General features: G+C 40.8%; 1 protein-coding gene across 1 annotated transcript in view; it reads right to left on the bottom strand.

Moving 5' to 3' along the window:
- LOC119857693 (sodium/hydrogen exchanger 10-like) overlaps positions 1 to 16,949 on the bottom strand; it is a 328,581-nt gene that overhangs the window by 191,575 nt on the left and 120,057 nt on the right. Inside the window, 2 exon segments of the mRNA XM_043517916.1 lie at positions 724 to 864; positions 4,475 to 4,641. Coding sequence (XP_043373851.1) covers positions 724 to 864; positions 4,475 to 4,641 — 308 coding nt within the window.

Genomic DNA, 16,949 nt, shown 5'->3' with positions numbered 1-16,949 from the left:
TCCCTCGCTGGAGTATGGTCTCTTGAGGACTGAATCAAGCTGGAGCAAAGATTCTTTAGCCTGAGGTAGGGCAGAGAATCTGGGAGCCATATTCAGTTGTGGGTTCTCAGCTTCAGCTTTTCTAATCCCATCCTGGGCTACCCTGGGTGGCTGCACTGGGGAAAGAAGCCATCATTTGTCAGATACTCCCATAGGCCCAACATAGATGCACTCAAACTTCTATCACGCTACCTCTGGGGTTCCCAAAGCCTGGCAAGAAAGAAATTAATGCACAAGCCAGAATTATTCTCTCGTCCCTTCCCTAGGATGCAGCAGAGGACTAGTTTGGGAGATGCTTAGTAGCTGCAACAAGGAAGGGATGCAGATGCTGGTCAGAGCACTCTAGGCTCACACCAGAGCTACTCCTGAGGCTCCAGGGAAACAGTGGGAGATAGATGGGAAAGCAGTCCCATCGATTTCCTCCTTGTAGTAATAGTGCTGATTCAAATGTTTCAGTTTAAAAGTCAAATCACATAGCTGAGGGTATACATTTTCAGTTTATAATCAAGTACAACATTTCTTTTTAACACTGTCATCCTTGAAGGCCACAATTGAAAGCCTTGAGGTCCAAAATGGCCCACAGGTCACATTTGGATACCCATTCCTTAAATAATAGTACTAAAATTAAAATATGTGTGTTAATCAAGAAAAATAAGAATATAACCAAATAGAATGAATACTAACTATTTGTGCTGTTAAAAGACGTAACCTGGCTTCTTCCAGTATGTCAGCTATTTGTTGAGGTGTTGTCTCATATGAAATTTCTGTGTTACATTCCGGACATTTAAGTGTTCTAACAATTTGGGAAACTTCCTCTATGTCAAACTAAATAAGAAAAACAGAAACAAGTGAACTGACCACAACATATTGGAAACATGAGAACCAAAAAGCTAACTAAGAGAACTATGTTTAAAAAACAAAGGCTAACATTACATTTAAAATGCTAATTCAAATGCAAATTTAATCTCCATATGGAGTTAGACACAAATGGAAATTGTTACATCAAGACAATAAAGTCAAAAAATAAATTTGCAGTATTTCATCATGGCAAAGAAATCCAAGGATCTAAATTGTATGTTTATATTAAAAATTAAACTTTTTTCAGAGAGATTCTGAACTATTTCTTTTTAGTATCAGAGGGGTAGCTGTGTTAGTCTGGGTCTGTAAAAGCAGCGAAGAGTCCTGTGGCACCTTATAGACTAATAGACGTATTAGAGTGCGCTCTAAGACTTTTTGCAGATGCTCCAGGTTTTCTGCCCATGAATCAGAAAAGATGGCCACATCATCAAGGTAGGCGACTGCAGATTCTCCCAATCCTGCTAGGAGACTGTCTACAAGTTTTTGGAAAGTGGTGGGTGCATTTTGCAGCCCGAAAGGGAGCACATTAAATTCAAACAGCCCTACATGGGTGATGAAGGCTGACCTTTCCTTGGTGGATTCATCCAGAAGTACTTGCATCCCTTTGCTGGAGGGAGGTTTATCCCTGTTTCGTTGTAACTGTGAAACTAAGGCTAGAGGGGGTTCCTCTGTGTTTTGTGCATCTTTTGTTACCCTGTAAAGTTATCTTCCAACCTGATTTTACAGAGGGGATTTTTACCTTTTCTTTTTTTTTTTTTAATAAAATTCTTCTTTTAAGAACTTATTGATTTTTTTTTAGTGTCCAAAGATCCAGGGATTTGGGTCTGTGTTCACTTTGTAACCAATTGGTTAGGATATTATTCTCAAGCCTCCCCAGGAAAGGGGGTGTAAGGGCTTGGGGGGATATTTTGGGGGAACAGGAACTCCAAGTGGTCCTTTCCCTTATTCTTTTTCTAAATCACTTGGTGGTGGCAGCATATTGTTCAAGGACAAGGTGGAATTTGTGCCTTGGGAAAGTTTTTAACCTAAGCTCGTAAAAATAAGCTTAGGGGGTCTTGCATGCGGGTCCCCACAGCTGTACCCCAGAGTTCAGAGCGAGGAAGGAACACTGACATGCATCTGATGAAGTGGGTATTCACCCATGGCGGGGATGAGACTTTTCTTCAGTCGCCGGCAGCAATTCGGCGGCCGCACCATCACTCTGCCTCTGTGTTCGGCGGCAAGGTTTTTTGTTTTGTTTTGTTTGCCGCTTGGGGCGGCAAAAATGCTGGAGTCGGCCCTGGAATCTAGGGTCCCGAGGGCTGGGTTCTTCCAGCTCCAGAATCAGACCAACACACACACAAACAGAGCATGTCTGAGAGGACTGGGTTATTTAGCACTCCCAAACTGACCCCTTATATGTCCCTAGACTCAGTAGACTGGGTCGAGCAGCACCTCCAAGCTGTCACCCTCATAGGCCCTTGGACTCAGCAGGCTGGGTCAAACAGCACCTCCAGGCTGTCACCCTCATGCCTCACCTTATGCTCCAATAAGTCTGTTAGTCTATAAGGTGCCACAGGACTCTTTGCTGCTTTTACAGATCCAGAGTAACCCGGCTACCCCTCTGATACTTGAACTATTTCTGTTCTTCCTTCTGTGAATCAAGGAAGATGGCTATGTCCCCTACTCACAAGAAGCTTATTTATACTCCCATGAATAAATTACAATAAATAAATTATTTAAAACCAAAGTTATTCGAAAAAAGTATGACATTGTTATTGTTTTCTTAAAGTATATAAATGCTAAGAAACGTTGGAAAGAATGATGATGAAGTATCATATTATAAAGATCTATTCAATGTAATCTGAGTGACTTCATTTGTGTAGGCTTTGAACGCCACATGTGAAGGATAAAAGGGTACAATTGTTCTAGTTTTTCTGAAGAGGAAGCTCAATTTTCAAAAGTTTGGTAGATGCTACTGTAGATGCTCTTTGAGCACTAGAAGGAAATATATTTTCTGGTTAGTGACCTACTGGATGATAAATCAAATGCTGATACAGAATTAACAAAATAAACCTGAATTAATTAACAGGTCACAACAGTGTCATGAATTAATCTAATCATAGCCTGAATCCTAGCCCCAATACAACCCAAATAATGATCTGATCAATCTACCCCTTGTGGGAATGGGAAGATAGACGTGGGTGCATCTATAATTATTATTCAAACATTTGTCTTATTACTGCAATTGAGTATAGAACTCTTTTTAATAATATGAAATTTGAGGTGTTTTATTTCAATTTACAGCAGAGAATGGGCTACAATTTGCAGTCAAGTGACAATACAATAGGTAGAACATACAGTTAGTTTTTCTCTATATTACTTTATTGTGTGTATGCATTTTTGTAATGAGGGTATGTGTGTTTCAGAATATAATATACAGATATTGACTTGTGTGCAGATGAATATGAAGTTTTATTCATATTCATATTCTCCCAGGAGACCAACAAAAAATGTTTTGCATTTTCATCCCTTTAAGGTCCTTGTGCAGGAGGGACCCTAGATTTATATAGTACAGTGCCTAGGTTGTGTAGGAAGGTAGGGTGTCTCAGACCAGTGAAGGGTCTATGAAGAGGTGGCAATGGGATTTTGGAGCAAGAGGGGGCCTATTACCGTAATTTTCACCAAAGATTCAGGAGGGGGAGTATGCAAGTTAGTCACTGACTAAATAGTGGTAATAGAGAGGTGGGCAAACATTCAGCCACTCCCAAAGACATCAAGACAAGAGGATGACATAGGGCCATTAGGACAACTCCTAGTAACTGGGGGTAGTATGCCTCCTTTGAGAAGGGAGAGTTGGGTGGAAAAATAGGTAATATTTAAATTGGGCAATATTAGGATCTGAAGATCCCAATATCTTCCCAAATACTAACCCAAATCTGAACATTAGCTTATTTATTCATTCCTATTAATTCTAAATTCTAAATATCCAGAGCAGGTAAATCCCAGCTGTAGCCAAGACTCCAACAAGCGATGTGAAACAAAGGTACTAGCTTCTTTCAGCTGCACATGTAACTTCACTGAGTACAACAAATATTCCCTCCCTATTTCAATAAAATTACTAACGTTGTCAGAAGAGCTAACAATCATTGTATTCCAGAAAAATACTCAAGTTCAAGTTTTATAGGAACATTTCTTAAAAGTAACTGAGGACCAAGCATTGTATTAATCATCACTTACTCTTATATAGCTCAACTCTATTTCCACAAAGCCCTCTTTTCACCAAAACTAACCTCAAAGAGATCAGGATGTACGTGCAGGATATCTAGCCTCTAATTTTTTGGTATATTAATTTTCCCCCTTCATAAAAGCCCCATAATATTAATGGTATATCAGATATTTCCATCAAACCAGAGACCACATTTATCATTACAATTCTCTCCTACTAGCCTGTAAACTTAATACTGGAGAGTCTACTCTTCTTGCAATGGATGCCAGTGTAAATCAAAAGCTGTGAATCATTCTTTTGTTTCAAGCATTACTTTTGCCGCTTACATAATTTTCTTTGTAAGCAATATAATAAAGATAAATTACTCACTTTATAAGGGTAATCAATTTTAATTGCTTCTTCAGTCATAGTCCAATTTGCATCAGCTAAAAATCTATCAAGTTTCAACATGGAAAATGCGTTGGCCTCCATTTCTTTTATACGCTGAACAGCACTGTACATTGCCATACACTTTGGAAGAGTAATATTACATAGACCTATGGAAAGGAAGAAAATGAATACATTTAGGTTGTCTATATATTTGTAAGATGTGAAAGAGAATCCCTGACTTAGGTTATGGGGTGACTGACTGGCTGAAAGGCCATTTCTGTAAAGTTGCTGGGAGCAAGGTAAAAGTCTTAATCTAAGAAGCTGTATGCTCAGACCATTGCCAGAAGCCAGAGATTTCACTTTGTAACAGCAGCTGCATGCTGCTCTCACCATCTCCTCTACTCTTCAGACCCATTTGTTTCCACTGGCAACTGAATGGGGCTATTGGGCTGTTCTTTTCCATAGGGCCTTTTACATGAATGTTTATTGTGCTATTCTGAGCAATCCATTTCCCTCTTTTTAAGGTCTCTTTCTCATTAGTTAACTAAGGACTCTTTCAAATAGTGTTTGGTATTGTATTGTAATACTGTGAGTGTTAGAGATTTTTATAGAACTTCATCTTTTCTACAGTTATGTTTTTCACTCTCTGTCTTTTATTCCACAACCACCTTCCTAAGAGGACATCTACACTTGAAACTTGCTGTGGGTTTTGTTTAAGTGCCTTCACAACAACTGTTGTTTGAGCAGTACATACACAGGACATTATGATCCCTCAAGTAAGGCATTTTTGCCTTATATCACTGTGGCCACTTAGCACAACAATGTTTTGAAATAAAGGTTTAGTATTCCTGGCAGACATCCAATGGTGCATTGCTTCACCACTGTGCTGTGGGCACTCTGGGATTTTTTTCACCACATATAATGGGATACCTACCAGAAGGAAATAGGATTAGGGTATTTGGAGTCAAACTAAAAATTTCCCATGAGTCCTCTCCTTTCATCCTAACATCCACATGGCCTTGGTGAGCCAGTGACATTTTGAAAGCACTGTCAGGCAGCAGGGAGAAAACATTGGTACATACTACTATCCTCAAGGAGATATAAACAGGATGCCGCAAGCATATGTAAAATAGTGCAATGGTTTCAGAATCAGAGTGCTAAGGGCACCTGAGGAGGAGGAGACTGAAATCAAGATAAGTCTCTTAGATCTTTCGCTGGCACAACTTCACTCATCGGACCAACACTTTTAGGCTCAGACATATAGTACTTACTAGTGGGACAGGATAGCGCTGTAGGCCTATGATGGCCAGCTGCAGTGACAGCACTTTCAGGATGTCAAAAAGCCACATTCCTTGAAATCTGTGTAAAGCTTGCCCTAGAGCTCTAGTGGAAGAAAAGGAGTACTTGTGGCACCTTAGAGACTAACAAATTTATTTGACCATAAGCTTTCGTGAGCTACAGCTCACTTCATCGGATGTATTCAGTGGAAAATACAGTGAGGATATTTATATACATAGAGAACATGAAACAATGTGTGTTACCATACACAATGTAACCAGAGTGATCACTTAAGGTGAGCTATTACCAGCAGGAGAGCGGGGTGGGGGGGGGGAAGTGGTGGCAGAGTTGCATGCAAGCTCTCTTCACTGTGGAGAAGCATGTGACCATTGCCATCTGGAAGCTTAGCACACTGGATTGCTAGTTAGTTGTGAGTAGTTTTAGTGAAAGTTTGTAACTTACTGAGTTATTAGCGTTTTTATCCATTATCCAGTGCTGAGGCATGCGTTGGTGCCTCTGAGCAATCCGCAGTCAAGCTGCCTGAAGTGCCTGCAAGAAGCACATGTAGGGGGACCGCTGCCAGATCCACAGAGACTTTAAGCCTTGCATGAAGAAAGACCGGGAGACAGGCTGAAGTTTTTATCTAGAATATAACCTATTTCTGGGTGTTGTTGCAGTGAATGGTGTGTCCCAGAATGTGGAGGTATCAGAGGTAAAGGGGAATAATATGCTGTGGTACAGTCCTTGATCAATGAACCACCATGTTCCCCAGGAAGGTTGTTTACCTCTCCATCATTCCCAGCAACTCTGCCTATGAGGCTCTAACCATTTCCCTGTCCTTTTCTCTCTTCTCTTTATCATGTTTCAGGAACCTTTCCCTCTACTCTTTCACCTTTTTATGCTTCTCTTGGGATGCACATATAATTTCTTTCAAAAAGTTATCTCTTGAGCTCCTTTTACTCCTATGTAAATTGGACAGGCATTTAAATCGATGTTAGAACTCCTGTGTATGTGATTGCCACAATGTGTCAGCTGCTGGGGGACATGGGGGGTGGGAGAGAACAAGTTATTGTCAAAATTGTAGTCACCATGTCAACATTGATAAAATGTTGCTTTTTATTCGATTTGGGAATTCCACTCCCATAGGTTCTTTCCAGTCTTCAGTGACCTTTGAGATGATAAGACATTTTCACAGACTTTCCCATTTGGGTAGGATCCCTGGACCTGTGTTGTAAGGCTGGGTGACATAAGAATGGTCATATTGGGTCAGACCAAAAGTCCATCTAGCCCAGTATCTTGTCTTCCAACAGTGGTCAATGCCAGGTGCCCCAGAGGTAATGAACAGAACAGGTAATCATCAAGTGATCCATTCCATGTCGCTCATTCCCAGCTTCTCGCAAACAGAGGCTAGGGACACCATCCCTGCCCATCCTAGCTAATAGCTATTTACCTATCATCCAGAGTGTGGCAACTTAGGGAAGGTTAATAAAACCAGGTGGTCCATGCACATTAGGGGAATGTGGCTTATTTAAACACAGTGCAGAAGACACAGGCTAGTTATTGCATATTTACTTCTACAGGTTGCTGGGATGGGAGTTGGTTGGTGGGAAGCCAACAGAGGAAGGCTAGTAATTGCATGTGCCCTTCTTCAGGCTGTCCTTACTTTGGATCAGGGTAGATAAAAATCAATGATTAAAAAAAAAAATAAATTAAAAAATCTGATTTTTTAATTTAAATCAGATTTTTTGATAAAATGCTTTGAGGAAAAAACTTATCTAAAGATAGTTTTAATTAAGATACGTTATAGCTCAAAGGTATCTCATAATGGAATAGGGATTATAAATTCTAATTCTATAGTATGAGACAATATATTCATGTAATGTTTAAGAAAAGTTTTGTAAATGAGTTCCAGTAGTTCATGGATTAGGGACCCAACCCCTTGCGGTTCCAGGGGTTTCTGTATAGATTATTTAGGTTAATCTTTCTATCTACCAAATGGAACTCAGTGCTCAGTCTAGAAGATACCGTCAGAGATGCTTAGTTTTGCAGTTCTCAAACTGTGGATTTGTTTCTCCAGAGATAACATGCTTGTTACCAGCAAAAGTGTTTTAAAAATAAATAAATAATATATAGCGGTGAGAAATAACAGATTTCAACCCCATTGTCACTCTGCAAATTTGTGTACACAGAGTCAATCCCTTATCTCTCTCTAAAAGGCAAAGTTTCAAAAAGTTCATTGAATAGAAGATAGTTGGGGGTGGAATAGATCTGGACAAGGAGAAGAAATCTGGAGATAAATGTGAGAAGGAAGGGACAGGCAGTAGAAACAAAAGTGAAACTGAATGAGTGGCATATTTCAGAAGTCTTGAGGTCTTTCTGAGTGTAGCCTTCATTGATTTTAGATCTACCATACCATTCTCTCACAAGAAGGGAAAACCTATAATGGAAGCAGGCCGTAAAAGAGTTTGGGAATATTTTAATGAAGTTCCTCTACCTGTGGGTAAGACAGGCATGCATGCAAAACGCAAACAGTGCAAGAAAGAAAAGCAAGGCCTGGTTGCCCAAATGAAACACCATCATGAGAACTGTTCCTTCTCAGGAGGAAGCTGCGTTGAAGATGATGAAGATGAAAGGAACATGTCCGAACATGCAGGATCTTCAAGTTGGTAAACTTTTTTATTTCATACTTCTTTCTTAAGACTGCCTCTCTTCCTTCAGGACTATTCTCGCACTCTTATGTTTGAGCAAAAAATATAGTTGTTACTCTATGGTACTATCATTTTAGATGCAGTTGTGATAAATAAATAGCTGAAATAGGCAGATCTTCCTTTTACAATTTCACCTTTAAAGCAGTACTGAGTGTCAGTGATTGCAATGAGTAATACTAAATGAGCAGTATGGTAATAATAATTAAATAACTGCATTGACTTATTTTGTTTAGGAGAACCCATCCTCAACATACAGGATTCTGAAGACTATCCACCTTCAAGATCACCATAATTTTCTATAGTTTCAGAGTTATCTGCCAATGATAGTGTTTCAGTCACATCAGGTATGTCACATAACCACAGTATATCACCTGTAGCAAAAAAAAAAAAAGTCTCCATTATCCAGAAACAACCATAGATAAGTTTGTGATAAAAACCAGCAGATTACAAAAAGAGGTAATTGATGAAAAAATTGCCTGGTTTGTTTATGCAACAAACTCTCCTTTCCGAATGATTGAGAACCCACACTTCATTAACATGGTTCAGTCATTAAGACCAGGATTCAGTCCACCCACAGATGTCACAGGCAAATTGCTGGATAAAGTGTATGAAAGAGAAATTGAGCAGTGTGCCAAAGGTCTAGAGAGTAAAATTCTTAAGCTGAGTCTTGATGGGTGGAGCAATGTCCACAATGATCCTGTTGTATGTGCTTCTGTGACAACAGAAGAAGGGATTGTTTTCCTTACAGAAAAAATTGATACATGAGAAAATGCACACACAGCAGAGTACTTACAAGAAGTAGCAATAAATATTATAACAAATTGTGAAAAAAATCCAAATATCTAGTATGCAGCTTGGTCACAGAAAATGCTGCGAACGTATCCAAGATGAGAAGAAATTATTTAGAAGAGAGTGAAGAGAGTCCCAAACTAATAATATATGGTTGCAATGCTCATTTGATGCACCTCCTAGTCAAAGACGTCAGTGCTCCAGAAATAAAGGCTAATGTTGTTGAAATTGCCAAATACTTCCTTAATAACCACTTTGCAGAAGCTGCTCTGAAAAAAGTGGGAGGAATCAAGCTAACTCTCCCACAAGTCGTGCAATGGAACTCAGTAGTGGACTATTTTGAGCACTATATCAAGAATTGGCCTAATCTGATGACAGTTTGTGAACAAAATCATGAAAAAGAAAAAAATGGCATTGTCACAGCCAAAGTTCTCAACATTGGGCTTAAGAGAAATGTTGAACACATGCTGAGTACCCTAAAGCCTATTTCTGTAGCCTTGAACAAAATGCAGGGAAATAGCTGTTTTATTGCTGACACTGTTGAAATTTGGAAGGAACTGAGTGAGATCTTAAAAAGAGAAATATGCAATGACAGAGTTAAATTACAAGCATGAAAAAAATGAATGAGACAAGCACTGTCTCCAGCTCCTTTTCTTGCAAATATTCTCAACACTTGGTACCAGGCTCAAACCTTAACTGCTGAAGAAGAGGAATTGGCTATGACATGGACATCCAGCAATCATCCCTCCATAATGCCAACTACAATAAACTACAGAGCTAAGGGTGAACCATTCAAGAAATATATGTTTGCTGATGTTTTAAAGAAAGTAACACCAGTGAACTGGTGGAAGTCACTTAAGCACTTGGATTCAGAGTCTGTTGAAGTGATAATCTCACTTTTAACGGCAGTAGCTTCTTCTGCCAGTGTAGAAAGAATATTTTCTTCCTTCCTAATTCATTCCAAATTGAGAAATCATTTGGGACCTGAAAAAGCAGGAAAGCTTGTTTTTCTTTTCTAGATTATGACCAAACAGAAAAATGAAGGTGAAGATAACTGAGTTAGCTGCAGAAGCCAATATTTTAAGTTTCTCATGTTGACCTGACTGACATAGTCAGTTTAATTTTTGTTTTTAAATATTTCCTTTAACTATTTTAGTTTAAAACAATTTTAACAAAAACAAACCTGATTTTAAAAAACTGGAATGTTTAACTAAATTCAAAAATTCATATGCTTGTTAAAATATTATATGTTTGCTGTTGAAAAAAAATCCAGAATACATAACCTTGTTGTTTTAGTTAAATAAAACAATTTAAATGTCTGTCTAGTGTTGTTCTCCTCCTAATACAGCGTGGCAAGAAAATCTTCCAAATATTAATGATTAACCTGTTGAACTCCCAATGACTTCATAAATATCTGCTTCAATTACCTTTGGTAAATGAAATAATCAAACTGTCATTCATTTTCTAATATAGATATAAAACTAATCTAAAAAGTTTTCAAAATAAATCACTTTAAAAATGTATACTGTGTACCTTCTAAAAATGAAACCTACATCTATCTCTGAGTTGTGAAGAATATGTATTAAAGTTATAACAACTAACAAGAATGTACTTTTATGTAGAAATCTGTGATTAAATCGAGTCTTCCTGACTAGTGATTTAAATCATGACTTAAATCAATTTGATTTAAATCAAATCCACCCTGCTTTGGATGTATTATCCTGTGGCATGTCCCCAAAAGACAGAAAGGATTCCATTCAAAAAGGCAATGGGCAAACCAGGAAAACATGCCATGCTTCTGTTTGCCAGGATGGTACCTCAAAAGGTGGTGCAGGAATGGAAGGGTCAAGAGTACCACAAGCTATACCGTTTCATAGAGTTTAATGCCAGACGGGACCATCAGATCATCTAGTCTGACCTCCTGTAAGATCACAGGCTATTAACTTTAACCTAGATACCCCTACATTAAGCCCAAATAATACAGTTAGACCAAAGCATTACTGTTCTGAGGAAACTGAACTGTGTACCACAGGCTTAGGGGCTTAGGAAAGAAAGTCGGTAAACATATGGGTGTGATGGGTTTGGTCACAGAGACCCTCTTGGGATGGTCACCTGATGTGCTGAGACTACCTCTGAGCCCATTTTTTCTGCCAGTTTGGGCCTTCAGAACCCTGCCTTGTTGAGCCAGACACGCAAGCCTGCTGCTACACAGACTCAGGGTCTGAACCACGCCCACAAAGCTGCAGACTTAACTAAAAACAGCTTAAGAAGTGCTCCTGTCTTCAGCCCCCAAACACCCAGCTCCCAACAGGATCCAAACCCAAAATAAATCCATTTTCCTCTGTATGAAGCTTATACAGGGTAAACTCAAACTGTCCACCCTCTATAATACTGATAGAGAGATATGTACAGCTGTTTGCTCCCCCAGGTATTAATTACTTACTCTGGGTTAATTAATAAACAAAAGTGATTTTAAGTAAAAAAAAAGTAGGGTTTAAGTGGTTTCAAGTAATAATAGACAGAACAAAGTAAGCTACCAAGCAAAATAAAACAAAAACACACAATGCTAACTTAATACACTAAGGATCTAGTTACAAATACTAACTTCTCACCCAAGATGTTATCTCAGGTACAATCCTCTTCAGACCAACGTTGTAGTTTATGGCCTGGGTCCAGCAATCACTCACACCCCCGTAGTTACAGTTCTTTGTTCCAGTTTCTTTCTGGCATCTCATTGGGGTAGAGAGGCCATTTCTTGAGCCACCTGAAGACCAAATGGAGAGGCTTCCAGGGCCCTTTATATTCTCTCTCTCGTGGGTGGAAACCCCTTTGTTCTTCTGTGCAAAATCACAGCAACAAGATGGAGTTTGTAGCCACCTGGGCAAGTCACATGTCCATGAATGATTCAGCTTTCTGCAGGCTGACACCATTATTTACATGTTAGTTTGAACGTTTCCAGGAAAGTTCAGATGTTGATTGGCGTCTCCCAAAATCAATTAGTTAGTTAAGTACTCCCAATTACCTGAATCATCCCTTCACAATATGTTGGCCACATCTCCCTTATGTTTCCCCTACAGCAAACACTTAAAATACAGGCATAGAGCCAATGCTCATAACTTCAGATATAAAAATGATACATGCCTACAAATAGGATGAATATATTCAGTAGATCATAAACTTTGCAAAGATATGTTACATGGCATATCTAGAACAAAGCATATTCCAGTTATGTCATATTTACACTCATAAGCATATTTCCATAAACATATATAATGCAACATCACAACGGGCTTGACTGAGGTGGAAGTCCATTACTAGTTTAGTTAGGAATTTTGGATGTGGATATAAGTATACCTTGTCCTTGTGAAAGACTGTGTAACTCCACCACCCTTCTTGTGGGAGTAACAACTACTAAAATGCTACTTTCATAGAGAAATGCAGGAAGGAAAGGATGGGTCTACCCTTTGAACTGGTGACTATCAACCTTGATAGCACCAGATTTAAGTTCCAGGGAGGAATGGGATCCACAACATAGATATATAAGCTACTGACCCTTAGGAATCTGACTGGGGCAAGCGCTGGCAAAACCCTTTTTTGCTTTGACCATAAGGAGAATCATTCCCATTTCAACAGGTAAGTGTATCGAGTAGCTTTCTGCTATTCAGGAGAATGTTTTGCACCATCCCTGAATATTTGGCCTCCTGAGATTTTAACCAGGGAACATCAAGGCCATAAGATGGAAAGCAGATGTGGTGGGACGTAGCAGGTGACAATGGTCCTGTGGGAGATCAGGTCAAGATCTGGAGGTAGTGTCAAAGAAGACCTGGCCGAAAGTCTCAGCAGATGGTGGTGAGGCCAAGCCAGTGCTAGGAGTATCATGCTTGCATTATCCTGCTTGAGTTTGAGAAATGCCATTGGAAGGAGTGTAATGGAAGCATAGATATATAGCAGTTTGTTTTTCCAAGACAGTAGGAAAGAGTCCAGAGATCCCTTACTGTGACTTGCTCTAGAACAAAAATAAGATGTCACTTCTTGTGGAGACAAGTAGCAAACAGGTCTATGTGAGGGACCCCCGCATCCAGGGTTGAAAAATTAATCTCACACTATCCAGACTCAGAGACCATTCATGATCTCTGCCAATCAATCTGTTCAAGAGGTCCGAAGCTATTCTGAACACCAGGATGATAGGAAGCTTTAAAATGAATAGTATTGGTGATACAAACCTCCAAAAGATATATCTCTTCTTGATAGACTCTGTCTGATCTGTCCTCTCTCTGCCTGTTCAAATAGAACATTGCCTCAGTGTTGCTCACGAGGACCTGTAAAGGGCTTGTCTACACTACCGCTAATGTCGATGTAACTTACGTCACTCAGGGGTGTGAAAAAGACACCCTGCTGAGTGACGCAAGTTACATCAACCTAAGGGCTGTCCACACCAGCGCTAAGTGAGTGGGAGATGTTCTCTTGCCAACATAGCTTCTACCTCTCATTGAGGTGGAATAATTATGCTGACGGGAGAATGCTCTCCGGTCAGCAAAGCACATCTTCACCAGACACACTACAGCGGCCCAGTGTCTCTAACTTGCTGTGAGGGTGAAAAGCCCAATAGTCAATGAACAGATGAATAGCCTGCAACTCCCACACATATATATGGAGAGTCAAATAATGATAAGACCAGAAACCTTGAGTTTGTAGGTTTGTTAGCTGAGCTCCCCAACCTAGAAAAGAAGCATTCATAAACAGAGTCAATGTGGGAAAGGGAGGGGCAAAGGGAACTCCAATATCTAGGAGATTGGTACTCGAAGCAGCACCCTGAAGTGCTCTTTAATTCACCACCAAGACAACTAAGGAACCTGGCAAAGGATGGTTATAAAAATGTTCATAGCCTTGAGAAGGAACATAACGCCTTCTCTTGGTTCTTTTAGCTTTTGGAGCCAGAGAAGATGGTGTTTACCACAAGGAGTTTGTATACTCTAGTGTGGCATCACTGATAGGTATAGCCACTCTAAAAGGCACTGCCAAACCCAGAATGTCCATGAGTCTGTAAGAACTCTCCTGGACCTCTTCAACAGGAATATCAAGCAAGGTAGTTACTCTCTTTAAAAGACCTTGGTAAGCCAAGAAATCATCTTGCACAGGTGAGAAATCCCAAGTAGCTACAGTTTCATCAGGCAATGATGATGATGAGTACAAAGGAAGTTGAGGTTAAGCCTCCTGCAGTGTAGTAGACGGAGGTTCCAAAGCTTTACAGGCCTTTAGGGTTTTTCTTGGTACTGACGATAACCTCTTGGACCCCCTCATGTGAGCTAGTAAATCATCTGCTAGGACATCTGAAAGGCTGAGGAACCAATGAAGATCTGAAAGTGGGAAGCATGCCCCATGGGTTCCCGTAGTGCCATGGGTAAAGCATAGAACCCCAGCCACAACTTCTGCAAGGGTAGCTGTCTCTGAAAATCTGTTGGGAACCAGTAACAAAACTCCCTTCATGAAGGAGAAAGTAGTCATCTATCTCAGCATAAGAGCCTACCTCAGACTCCAAAGAAGACTCTGAGTTGCCCAATGACAGTGGTACTGTCTCAGGTGGTGTCGAGGTCTAAGGTCATCACTCTGGAAATACCAGTATTGGACTGCACTGGTCAAGGAAACACTGAACACTTGACACTTTAGCTCCCCACAATAGTGAAAGCTGATTATAAACCTAAACTAAGTCTGTAACCAGGGCCTGAGGAGCCACCAGTACCAGCCAAGCTGTCTCCTGTACCATCAGGAGTCTGCACTGAGAGCCAAAGTTGGTCTCATGCTGCCTCATAGGCTCCCGGTATTGTTGGTACAGAGGTATTTTCCTGGTGCTGATGATGTTACACAGAAATAGCTGGTACTGTAATGGAGTTTGTTCTCAATACCCCAGGCACTGATGCCAGAGTTAATGACCCTTGATTTAAAAATATCAGTTCTGGGGAAGATCTCTTTCCCGAGGATGCCCTACCCTGTCCTACTGAATGCTTACTGATAGACAGTACTGGAGACCTCGAATATATAGTGAAGATTAGTCTCATGTCCTTGAATGATTCTGACTGCTTGTGCTTCTTTCTGGCACTGGGAAAGGGGATCAGAGCCAACATTATGAAGCAATGTCCACAACAGCACTCTTCACCAATGCCAAAGTACTCAGTGCACACCCCGAGTGGGAAGGTTCAGCAGGCAGATACACGGTGGCTTCCATGAGGATATGGTGCAGTCTCACCTCTTTGTCCTCTTTTGTCCAGGGCCTGAAACCCTTGCAAGTCTGGCAGCGGTCTCTAATGTGATCCTCACTGAGGCACTTTAGGCAGGTGGAATCATGGTTACTCAATGGCATAGCTTTCTTTCAGCCGGCACAAAGCTTAAACCCAGGAGACTGAGGCATACCCCAGTACAGGGCATCAGTACTCTGTAGATAAGAGGAAATCAAAACTGCAAAAAATATAACAAAGAAAACCTATATTAAACTGCTAACTAACCACTAACTAGTTTACAGAAAAAGAAAAAAATATTCCCAATAAGGGGAGAAACTTGCAGAAGCAAGACAAAGCACTCCAACTACCAATTAGAGGCAGTGAGAAGGAACTGAGAAGGATCTGGGGTGGCTCTGTCCTCTATACAATCATGAAGCAGCACAAGGCAGCAGAGGGAACATGCACTGCCCCAATGGGTATTGCTAAGGGAAAAACTTCCAACTGTGGTGCACTGGGTGAGCATATAGCCAAAGTGGAATGCAATCACTGGAAGAATTTGCTGTGCCTTTGTCAGCCTCTGTCAGACTGAAAAGCCCTTCTCCATCAGATATCTTTTCCCATGTAACTATTGTGACAAAGCTCTGTCCTTGCCTCCGTGGGTCCCGCGTTTCCTGGTGGATTTCGCTAGCCTCAGAGGCTCACTGTGACCCTCCACGTAACCCTTCTTTCTCTAGAGACAAGGGCCACAGTCTACTGAGCCATTTTCATCATAAGCCAGTGAGGGAGGTGAGGAGAAGTTATCCTTCCTTGCACAGTCTCTGTTGTCTCCCAGTCTCAGTGATTAATCAGGGGGCAAAGGGGGGGGAGCCCGGGCCCACCCTCTACTCCGGGCTCCAGCCCAGGGACCCTAATAGTATCAGCTATGGTAGCTGACCTTTTAGAAACATGACATGTACAATTCCCTCGGCTACTTCCCCCACAGCAGCCCTCACTTCCTCAAGCTCCACTTCACCCTTACCGCAGGGCCTCCTTCCTTGTGCCTGATATGGTGTGTACTACTCAGCCTCTCCAAAAGCGCAACTTCTTCCCACAGCTCCTGACATGCACACCCACCTGACTGACTGGGAGGTTTTTAACTAGTTTCAGCCAGCCCCTGATTGGCTTCAGGTGTCCCAATCAACCTAGCATTCTCCCTGCCTTCTGGGAAGTTCTTAATTGGCCCCAGGTGTCTTAATTGACCTGGAGCAGCTTCCATTTCACTTAACCTGGTATTAGGGATTTGTTTAGCCTGGAGCTAAGATATCTATCTCCCACTACTTTTCTATAGCCATCTGGCCTTGCCCCGTCACACTATATACCCAGTGATAAAGTCATTTCTCAACCAATTCTCTGATAAGGTCAATGAGTTGAGCACTTTAAGCCTCACATTGTAAGGCATGTTTGCCATCCCCTTGATCATTTTTGTGGCCCTCCTTTGAACATTTT

The sequence above is a fragment of the Dermochelys coriacea genome, chromosome 6, assembly GCF_009764565.3.
Source record: "Dermochelys coriacea isolate rDerCor1 chromosome 6, rDerCor1.pri.v4, whole genome shotgun sequence".
In the NCBI taxonomy this organism is placed as follows: domain Eukaryota; kingdom Metazoa; phylum Chordata; order Testudines; family Dermochelyidae; genus Dermochelys; species Dermochelys coriacea.
This window is presented reverse-complemented; position numbering and strand designations above follow the sequence as displayed.